This window comes from Acanthaster planci, linkage group LG03 (assembly GCF_054643075.1).
Source record: "Acanthaster planci isolate LZ-2023a linkage group LG03, COTS_SCS, whole genome shotgun sequence".
Taxonomy (NCBI): domain Eukaryota; kingdom Metazoa; phylum Echinodermata; class Asteroidea; order Valvatida; family Acanthasteridae; genus Acanthaster; species Acanthaster planci.
Genome location: NC_141779.1, coordinates 15,044,540 through 15,055,663, shown reverse-complemented (window position 1 = coordinate 15,055,663; position 11,124 = coordinate 15,044,540). Strand labels below are relative to the sequence as shown.

The 11,124-nt window shown below is 44.5% G+C and overlaps 1 protein-coding gene across 7 annotated transcripts in view; it reads right to left on the bottom strand.

Annotated features, from left to right (window-relative positions):
• Positions 1-242: 242 nt before the first annotated feature.
• The window catches only part of LOC110989175 (F-actin-monooxygenase MICAL3-like), a 56,490-nt gene continuing 45,608 nt past the window's right edge, over positions 243-11,124 (bottom strand). For 5 of the 7 annotated variants that reach the window (XM_022253372.2, XM_022253387.2, XM_022253408.2 and 2 more), the window contains 6 exons: positions 9,349-9,556; positions 7,241-7,340; positions 6,800-6,873; positions 6,057-6,171; positions 5,307-5,385; positions 243-3,243 (listed from right to left, as the gene is read on the bottom strand). In XM_022253372.2, coding sequence (XP_022109064.2) covers positions 3,175-3,243; positions 5,307-5,385; positions 6,057-6,171; positions 6,800-6,873; positions 7,241-7,340; positions 9,349-9,556 — 645 coding nt within the window. In that variant the 3' untranslated portion in view covers positions 243-3,174. The remainder of the gene's footprint in view (positions 3,244-5,306; positions 5,386-6,056; positions 6,172-6,799; positions 6,874-7,240; positions 7,341-9,348; positions 9,557-11,124) is intronic. The other 2 variants (XM_087134243.1, XM_087134244.1) reach the window with 1 other exon arrangement.

Below are 11,124 nucleotides of genomic sequence, written 5' to 3'. Positions count from 1 at the left end.
AGGCGCAAATTGAGATTCCTAAAAGGGGACCTTACGTCACGACCAAGAGTTCATAGGCTGAGGGTTGTTTTTCTATCGGTCTTCTCTATTATTCCCTCGAAATATAAGCAAAACCCTAAAACTGCTAAAGCCCGAGTAACTCAAGCCCAAACGTCATGGAATCAGGCGCTGTACCCTAAGCTGAAACGGCATAAAGGCGAGTAAGGACGACAAAAGTATTCGTACAACGTCAAAAACGATGGTTTCTATTCAAATATATTTATTACTGAATACTTTGTACAAAACTGACCACACGGAAAAGCTCTTCCTTAGATTTCATTACATTCATTCACAACTGGACTGATTTACCCCAAACAGAGAAAGCTTTTTTAAACAGAAAATCTCTCTAATGCATACCAGACATTTACTGAGATTCTTTCATTCAGTCTTTCAAGGCCTATTCACGAAAAAATTATAAGTTCCTTTTGTGTTACACGTGCACGCGCCAAAATACTCTTGCGATGCAACTACTTTATAGGTTTAAGGTGGAAATACATATCTTCAAATTCTACAAAGCCAACACCTACGCAACATGCCGAAAGTTAGTACAAAAATAGTACTGTCTTGATTTAAGTTAAAGTGCGGAATTCAATTACTCAGTACAGGCAGACCTTTGTATCTATGGGATTGGCTTTGACTGCAAAATAGAAATATAAAGGGACAAACAATATCAGATGCCTGTTAAACCCATTTTGGAAACTAAATCCGCTTTCGAATTCCATAAAATTCTACTGCTATGGGATATTTATATTTATTTATAAATAACATTTTCACATAAGGTGATTCTTAGGAGAAAAGGTAACTTTCTTTGGTTTTTTCCCAAGACAGACTCGCTCCTAGAAAAGATAACATCGCAGCAAGAGCGCATGCTTTTCAACAAAAGCACGCAGCTAGGTGTTTTAAACTCTACGTTATTAATTGATTAATTAGGGAAAATAGCTCAGACTATCCCTCCATCAATACTAGAGGAATCTTTTAAATCACAAGAAACAGCACTTAGCAATTATAATTTGCAAAGCCCATATAAAACTTGTTATAAATGCAGCCAACGGGTACGTTACAAATAGAAATATCAAACCAATAAATTAACACATTTCTCAAACAAACAGAACGAATCTAGCTTAAGGACTTCGGTTTTGCTAACTACCTCGTCCACAGGGAAGAAAACAAACAAACAAACCAACTTATACAATGTCAAGTACGCATAAGGAATGTTAACATATTTTTCTTCCAACCTAAATATTGCCAATTATACATTTTGCATATTGTTACAGGCACAATCTCTGGGAAGGTTACACCTTGGCATGCACCAATATTTCCACTGGAATACCACTTAAGATTTTCTGGGTATACAGATATGAAACAGTTGTCAGCATTTCATGCGAGTTACACGCAAGAGGGACCCCAAGGGCGTGCAATATGTTACCAGACCTCTGTTGAGGTATCCCAGACGAAAGTAGCAATACGCCTCCAGTGTGTTAAAGTAGATGAACACGTCTGAAATGCATCTTTGTTTTTCAAGGGGTAAACAAATGAAAAGCGGGGGGGCGTCGTCAGGGTGCTCGAGCCCTCGAGCGCACCCTGGTACGCCAATGGTCATGGCTGGTAATCGAATGGGGTCTTTGGGATGTAAGAAGAGAAAAAGCACAGTCACCCTGACTGCCGAGAGGTGAAACATTCATGGCAAAGACCGCGCACCTAGTTTATGTGGAATTCAGAACTCCATAATCATAGAATTCCATTGTTATATTTGCAGAGCACCAGAAACTTCATTAAAAAAAACGCATACACACATTTCACAACGCATCAAACGACAATAATTTAAAGTTATACGACATAAACTGATATTTACATAAAATTCGATGAACTAACTTTTACAAAAGATTCCGTCCAATATAAAAACAAGCTTAATAGTTAAGTGAACTTTTCAAAGCTATCGTGCCAATTTTCCGAATGCCACATTTTTTTAAATTTTAAGTGCCGCTCTCCAACTCCAACTTTGTAATCATTTATAAACAGAAACAAAATATCTTGTTTTGTTAAATCTCAGTTTCAATTAATTTCGATTAAAGCCACAAGACTACAATTCAGCCCTTTCTGAGCATTTCACCAGTTTTTTTCAAACAAAAGCACATGAACACCAACATTTTGGTCAAACCAGCAGCCTCAGTTGTTGCATATTTGTCGACAACGGAGAAAACGGGTCAGATTTTTTGCATATTAAATGGTTTTCATACACAAAGGATACTTCTAACTGGACGTGTGCTAACTAGACAATGTGCAGAAATTGATAGTGCAAAACCCACATACGCATTTGTCCTAAATATGAATTTCAAAAGTGGCATATTCTCCAGCAATGATGTCCTGAATATTGACCTTTTACCTACACAGAATGCAAACCATGCGCCAGTTTACATTACAAATGGTTGCATCATTGACAACATATAAAACTTTTGCTTCAGGAACTGCCAATTACAATCCTCACTTCTTTGCCAAAAAAGGCTTGTTTGCATTACCACCGGTTTCTAGAAAAAGTATGACACGCAGATTACAACATTTAATGTTACAAAAAATACAACAGATCCTTCTTGATAATATTATTTCCAATTTATCATAACCAAGAATGTATTAACAGGAGAGATAACACCTCAGAGAATGTCTCCAGAACTAGAGCCGGTTTCGACTCAGATTCAAGTCACAAGCTGTTCATGTAACTTGGGATTAAGGTACTCCCTTTGACATTTGTTTAATCATCGTAAATCCCCTGCTTGCGAACCGGCCAGTGACCTGACTTCTAATTTGACAAGTGATCGATTGAACTTCAAATGAAGAGAATGGCAACCGACTGCCAAACTGGTTCTTTTTTCCCCTCGGTGAATATGCCGGAATGTTGGATCAAATAAATATCAACAGAGGCAAAAACGAAGGGATCTATGTTTTCCTACATTTTCATATGCAAAGAACTAGAATGTTTGGGGTATCTAGACAGACCTGTTTTCTTTAAACGTGCGATGCTTGGCATGGGCATTATTTGCTCAGTAACAAATTACTGCTTAAAAGGGACTTCCGAGAAGGGTTGACAATGGGGAACTGAGGGTGACGTCAGGGGGCAGTTTTCATACGTGTACGGGCACGTCACTCCTTGCTGTCAGAAGACCCTTCTTCAGCATAATCTCCTCGATATCCATGTCCTCCTTTTGCTCCCTGCAAGGTGCAATGGAAAGGTTTAAAGCACTGGAGCCGAGCCCTCGGCCTTACGGGAGAGAGCAGAGAGGGTCACAGACAAAGTTGGTCTGATTCAAAAATTGCCTTTTAAATAATAAGGGTGTACAGACCTATAACACAACTAATTTCACTGGACAAAAGTCTGCGATAAATAGGGAATGGGATCTAGTACATCTTCCAACAATAAAATTAACGGCAGGATATGTACACATCCTAGGAAGGGAACAGGGAGCTGTTGGAAAGGGTGTAACTTGTCAAACCAAAATCGTAAAACTCTCAACACCAATTAATAAATAAGCCAGAACAAAACATACACCAACAGTGGGATAATAATTTGATTTCCAAACCTTGCTCAGTAAGCTTATTTTGCTCAAAGGTTCAATTCGCTACTCCTATTCTGATAACCCACACCCCGCACAGAGATAAGGCGCAATTTTATGTTGGCAGCGCAATTACTCCCTTACATTTTGTTTTGGAAAGCTATAAGCAAACTGCCCACACTATGTATAATGTGCAACACACTGACGTCTGTCCTCATTGATAGTATCCCTTGAGTTCCCTTGGTGCATGGGTTTCAAAGATATCATGAAGTCACCAGTTGAAGTTTACTTCTCTGAATGTTCAGTGACTGGACTTACTTTTCAAGCTTCCATCAAAAACACTGTGGCTAGAAAGAGACAACTGAATAAAGTAAGACTCCTTTTTCACAACCACCAAAGGGCATGCACAGCACATGTATTGTTCCTGAACGCTTGAGCAAGCCCAAGCACCAAGCAAGCCATCTGTCTCACAAGTCTGATATGAAATGCTCAAAACGGCCAGGCCCAAGAGCTCTTGAATAGAAAAGCAGGTTGGGAAGATGGAGGGAGGGGAAAAGTCAATTCCTGATGGAAACAATAAACAGTTGTGATCATAGGTAAAAGGACTTTGCCTACTGTTGAAAAATAATGAGAAAAAATTCCACACGTGTCATGTTCACTAACTCAGTTTTACTCCGCAGGTGGTTTGATATTACAAAAATACCATGCTGTTCATGCAGGACACTTTTACATATTTAGCAAGTTCAGTGGATGGGGGAAGGCATGCGATCATTCACTGTTCCTGACTTCTTAGCAATTGAAAAGATGCTCTGAGCTACAATGGGTGCGTTCGATTCACTTACAAGGGGCAACCCTGACCTGGGGATCGTCATGTGTACTGAGTCAAACAAGCCAGACTGTGGGGACCAGGTTGAATCCGAGTCAGTTGGAGAAACTGATCGAAAGCACCCATTATGTCACAGGAAAGGGCCAGCAAGGGCTGACCATCCTTTCAAACAATTGTCAAATGAGGACAAGTCACTGTTGTTTCTGTAACTCATCCATGTAAGGCTGTTTATACTCTTTCACAGAGTAACTTCTTGTATGTCATGCAGATGCAAGGAGACCTGTGACTTAAGCTTAAGGACTGTCCGTTGAATTGGTAGTGCCTGAATACATTTTGGTACTTGTACTCATGAAAATTTATCTGTACTTACATGAAAAAATTCCACGTATTCATACTTCAGGAAAAGTACTTGCATTCTCACTCAAGCAAAAGTAGTTATACTCAAACTCATGCAAATGTACTCATACTCATGCAAATGTACTCATACTAATGCAAAAGTATTTGCACTCATACTCATACTAAAGTACATGTACTCATAAGTACATGTACTCATGAGCACTTGTACTCATAAGTACTTGTACTCATACTCATGTTAAAGTACTTGTACGCCAACTAGTGCAGAAGTACTGGCCCACAACACTGCTTTTCAATGGTTTTGTGAGGACTCTTTAACCGTAACACTCCTCAGTCCTCCAAAAGGTGAAGGACTGAGGAGTGTTAGGGTTAAGGTTCCAACATGGAGTCCCAAACTACAATGTAAAGTATCAGTCCTTCAACTTGTCACAACAGGAGGGGAAGGGTGGATAGGGAATGACAAACTGAGACCAAAAAAGGGGAATCCGATATGCAATGGGCATTCAATCTCCGTGGACATGCCATGAGACTAGGCTCTGTACCTCTACTGTTAATGATGTTAAGGTGGACGAAGGAAAGCGATCCTGACAAGCCTTCAAGCAAGCCAATACCTCCTCGGTGCTGGGTTGACAAAACAAATGAGAGGAGTGAAGAAAGCAATGCTCAGATCTCGAGTTGGGTTTAAACACTGTCACTTCCCTTCCAATATGTGCCCACTTCTGATGATACTTTGAAAAAGAAGTCTACCATTTGAAAACTGCAAAGATGACAAGCTGACAGAATTCGTAGGGTGCTTTGTAAATAGCGTGTGTGAAAAGAACTTGTTAAGCATAGTGCTATGCTGTGCTCAGTGCCTGTAACAACGCCTCTCACTGATGTTAGCCTAAGAATTCAGCCGTTCATGTCAATCCTGCAAACTGGACAAATGCTCGACCTATACTCTGCTGTTGCTTGCAACACTTCAATTCAAGGCCCAGGCGGGTAAAGTTTATCACCTGAATACAATCCATCAGGTCCTGACAAGAGCTAGTTTTGATCTGGCTCAAAATTCTCCCCCCCCTAAAAAAAGAAATCACAGAGAAATCAAGGTGAGAATCACCAATCTCAATGCTGCAACTACTTGATCCTTGCCAATGCCAACAATTTCTCTCGACACACACTGTTGATCAGTTTCTTGATAAGCAACAGAGGCAACGTGACATCAGGCCTTAAGTAATTTCCTTTCCTGCAATTAAGCATCCTTGATCAAAAACGAACAGGTGATTTCGCTTGGTTGTGAAAGCAAGACCTACTTGAGTCTTTCTTCCTCCAGCAGAGCCACCAGAGCGTCTCTCTGCTCCACAACCTCCAACATCTCCTCAAGAAGCAACTTCTCTACCTCCCGATCTTGCTCCGTCTTCTTGAAATCTGGGCACGACACAGACAAGACATCTGCTTATTTCGTCCCCATCATGCGAGTCATTTCTTCCCCCGTGGGGTGAGGTAGACTCGCTACTCGGGGTTGAGATTGGCAGACGATGAGAAATCTATGCAACACCCAGCAGAGGAGTTGTAACAATGGCAACAATAAACTGCTGCGACTTTTCAGGGCTTTTACTAGCCATTAAAGGCTCAAATAGCTATAATTCTGTGATTCCTGCATGTGGCGTTTTGTACGAAGCAGTGGCGTGACTGGGGTACATTTGCAAGGGCCACTTGGGGCACTCATTTTCTGGAGTGGACAGTACCCCACCCCCCTTCCCTCCTTGGCTACAAAAGCGGTACAAAGTGCCAAAAAAGTTACAAAACCCAAACGGTTGAACCCCTGAATATTCCTGAAAAAATCCTTACAAGAAATCACACTCGTGAAGACTACATGCTGTCTGAAAGACAGTGCTGAGCAAAATTCTGTTATTCTCCCAGGTAGGTGGATTTAGGAGGGAAAGGGTCAAGCAAAATTTCTAGAACCAAAAGTAAAAGAGAAGTATTTATGAGTCGAAATCATTTTGATCTCAAATAATATGGCTGATGCTGGATAAGAGAGCTGGGTTATTACCCTCGACAGCCATGCGTTGACGGAGTTCTTGCTCTAGCTGACAGTGCCTGTCTTCAAGTTCCAATTCACGAGCCCTGTTGAGGTGATACAACATAAAACCGTGCTCACCGTCATACATGAAACACATTCCACAAGTTCAAGTAATTTCCAATTTGTGAATTGAGAGAGGAGAGTTTACGTCTCCATGACCCTTTTCATGAAAGAAGATGCTTTGAAAGATCAAAGTCTAAGAACACTTGCCTTAGAAAACATAACAACAAATTCTGGGTGGTAAGAAATACAATGAGCACAGAGTGTCAACGCTAGTTTTGAAGACAGAAGCATCATCACACACTTTTCAAGTTTAAAACAGTCATGGGATCCTGCTTAAACTCTGTTGCAATCGAAGCCTGGCCTTTAAGGTAAGAGACCAACATGGCCTTAGAGACTTTGGTGACTTACTGGACCATGAGCTCCGACTCATATCTGACCAGGGCATTCTTCTCGTTGACCAGGTTAAACCACTGCTGCATCAGAGTGTTTTCATCCATTCCCTCTGAGGCTGCAACACAAATGATAACAGAACATCAAGTACCCATACACTTCAAATCACGATCACCATTATTGTTTTAACCTCGGAAGTTTAATTGATTTTTCACTAGAAGAATAAAGTGTAAATACAGATGTATATTAAACTGACATTTATACAGTGGGCTGGTGGTTTGAAGACAGTTCATGAAAAGCACTTCTATAGAGCTGAAGTGTTCATTCATGTACTTACAGGCTAATCCAGTGATTAGAATTAGGAATCATCACTGTGGGGCGATCCTACGAATTTGCACATGGTACGCGCATTGCTTTTCTCTCTGACATATAGGATGTTGTGACTTGCCACAATGGGCCCATGCGCTCAAATTAAACCCTGTGCATGAAAGTCATGGCCCCGCAGGACTGGTATCTCCCAGCCTATACTCAAAGTACCCTTTTCTGTACTTGTACTCCGTTTGGGGAATTGTGATCATACCAATCTACTAAAATAGTGTTGCAGTACTGATGTTTGTACACGGGTTCTTGAACTTATTGTTCTAGGCTGTAATACCATCAGGTGCTATGATTCTAATTGCCAAGGCTTTGGTCTGGATTTCTTTGCGACAGGGCCACAACCCCAGTGCTTACTGCCTTCTCCCCGGCCCACAACCCCAGTGCTTACTGCCTTCTCCTCGGCCCACAACCCCAGTGCTTACTGCCTTCTCCTCGGCCCACAACCCCGGTGCTTACTGCCTTCTCCCCGGCCCACAACCCCAGTGCTTACTGCCTTCTCCCCGGCCCACAACCTCAGTGCTTACTGCCTTCTCCCCGGCCCACAACCTCAGTGCTTACTGCCTTCTCCCCGGCCCACAACCCCGGTGCTTACTGCCTTCTCCCCGGCCCACAACCTCAGTGCTTACTGCCTTCTCCCCGGCCCACAACCCCGGTGCTTACTGCCTTCTCCCCGGCCCACAACCCCGGTGCTTACTGCCTTCTCCCCGGCCCACAACCCCAGTGCTTACTGCCTTCTCCCCGGCCCACAACCCCAGTGTTTACTGCCTTCTCCCCGGCCCACAACCCCAGTGCTTACTGCCTTCTCCCCGGCCCACAACCCCGGTGCTTACTGCCTTCTCCCCGGCCCACAACCCCGGTGCTTACTGCCTTCTCCCCGGCCCACAACCCCGGTGCTTACTGCCTTCTCCTCGGCCCACAACCCCAGTGCTTACTGCCTTCTCCCCGGCCCACAACCCCGGTGCTTACTGCCTTCTCCCCGGCCCACAACCCCGGTGCTTACTGCCTTCTCCCCGGCCCACAACCCCAGTGCTTACTGCCTTCTCCCCGGCCCACAACCCCAGTGCTTACTGCCTTCTCCCCGGCCCACAACCCCAGTGTTTACTGCCTTCTCCCCGGCCCACAACCCCAGTGCTTACTGCCTTCTCCTCGGCCCACAACCCCAGTGCTTACTGCCTTCTCCCCGGCCCACAACCCCAGTGCTTACTGCCTTCTCCCCGGGCCACAACCCCGGTGCTTACTGCCTTCTCCTCGGCCCACAACCCCAGTGCTTACTGCCTTCTCCCCGGCCCACAACCCCGGTGCTTACTGCCTTCTCCCCGGCCCACAACCCCAGTGCTTACTGCCTTCTCCCCGGCCCACAACCCCGGTGCTTACTGCCTTCTCCCCGGCCCACAACCCCAGTGCTTACTGCCTTCTCCCCGGCCCACAACCCCAGTGCTTACTGCCTTCTCCCCGGCCCACAACCCCAGTGCTTACTGCCTTCTCCCCGGCCCACAACCCCAGTGCTTACTGCCTTCTCCCCGGCCCACAACCCCAGTGCTTACTGCCTTCTCCCCGGCCCACAACCCCGGTGCTTACTGCCTTCTCCCCGGCCCACAACCCCAGTGCTTACTGCCTTCTCCCCGGCCCACAACCCCAGTGTTTACTGCCTTCTCCCCGGCCCACAACCCCAGTGCTTACTGCCTTCTCCCCGGCCCACAACCCCAGTGCTTACTGCCTTCTCCCCGGCCCACAACCCCGGTGCTTACTGCCTTCTCCCCGCAGCGCCTTCTCCACCACCACGCCTCGGTTCTCCAGCTCCCGTTGCTTGACCTCCACCTCTTGGAGCTGCCGCTGGATCTCCTGGGCCATGCGGTGGCGCTTCAACTTCTGCTGGTGGTGCTGCCGTCGGGCCTCGCGCTGGACGCGCCGTGTCAGCTTCTCGTTCAGCTCCTCCTCCTCTATCTTCCGACGTTCCTGTTCAAAAGGAGAGGGGGGAGGCAGGGAATGGGGGATGACCAGAGGCTAAACTGTTATCGTATAAGGAGAGGTAATTGGTCTTGGGAGACTCTCGTAGAAGTAAGAAAAAATACTTTGGAATATTTGTAGAAAGCAGAAATCTATCTTTTTACAACTATTATAAAAAGGTTGCCAAGGCTTTAAATGTATTTTATCTAAAAAAACACACCGTATTACTGACAGATTTCACAAAGTATATATGGGTCTGGATATCAACCATCCTTTTGAGTCTTCCAATCTCCACAGAGAGTCACATTCAATTGCAGTTTTACAAAATTTTTTAAAACTCAAAATTTGTGCCCCTTAGTTACAGGGGTTTTTTCACTTGGTACAATAGGCCACCCATATTAACAATGGTAAATCCCTATGAAGGAAGTTGTCCCATCAAAAGTTGTCAATACACTTCTGTTTGACAGAAGCATAGCTGTTTTAAAATTTCAAAATCTCACAGTGCCTGTGACCACAATAAAAGCTATGTCAGGACAGGATCTTGTTAGGAGAACAAATGACCTTTGTCAACGATAATGTTTTACACCAGACTACCAGGTTATCTGGAACGGACAACTTTGTGAAGCAGAATTGGTGAGTTATGACACAGTAAAGGGAACAGTCAAACACTTTATCAAAGTAATACAAATGAATTAAATCATCAAGTTAACACAATTTGTTTCAATTTTAGAGTGGGGAAAAATAGCCCGTTCTGTAACCTGAAGGATATAGTACTGGATAGCATAAGAAAAATTCTATCCAATATTTTTCAACTGAATGAAATAATAATGTAGGTGTTCAGGATGTGGAAACTAAATGAGAGTGTTGGCTTCTGGCCAGTGCTGAGTACTTTCAATACAAGTATTATGCTCCCTGTGCCAGCAATTCAACACGATCCAAACTGTGCCAATGCTAGGGGATGAACTGTTGTGCATTCTATTAGTTTTTACCAACAGTGCATTTGTGGGGCAGGCCTGGGGTGCAGGGAGGGGCTCATTTGGACAGATGGGTTGTGGGATGTGAGGTTTGGGACGCGTATAAAGAACTATCAGAAGACTATTTCTTGGTGTGGTAGATGTGAAGGGACGAGGGTGAGGTCAGGTAGGTGGGAGGGTTGGGGTTAGGGAGGGGGTCAGGAAACTGAAATGGATGGTAACAGTGTAGTGGGTATCATTGAATAGAGAGGTAGGGTTCAGAAGGGTTGGTGGAGTGTCAGGGGGTATAAAGTTCAAAGAGTAGGCGTGTTCTAGGGATAAGCTTTGGTGGGTTCTGGCATAGGAATGGGTAGATCATAGGATTGTCTGGTTTGTGGCATATGTTAGTGGGGTGTAGTGGGAATGGATGGTAGGAGATGATTTGAGTAAGTGGAACGGTGCAGGGTGGGACAGGATTACTGGGGAAGGGGTGGACTAAGTGAAGTGGGCAAGTTGGGAAGGGTAAGCAGACTGGACTGGTTCAGATGGTATGGAGGGGGCAGGGTAGGTGGCCAGGTGGGGTGGGAAATTTTGGTGGGATGGGTTGGGTAGATAGTTGGGTGG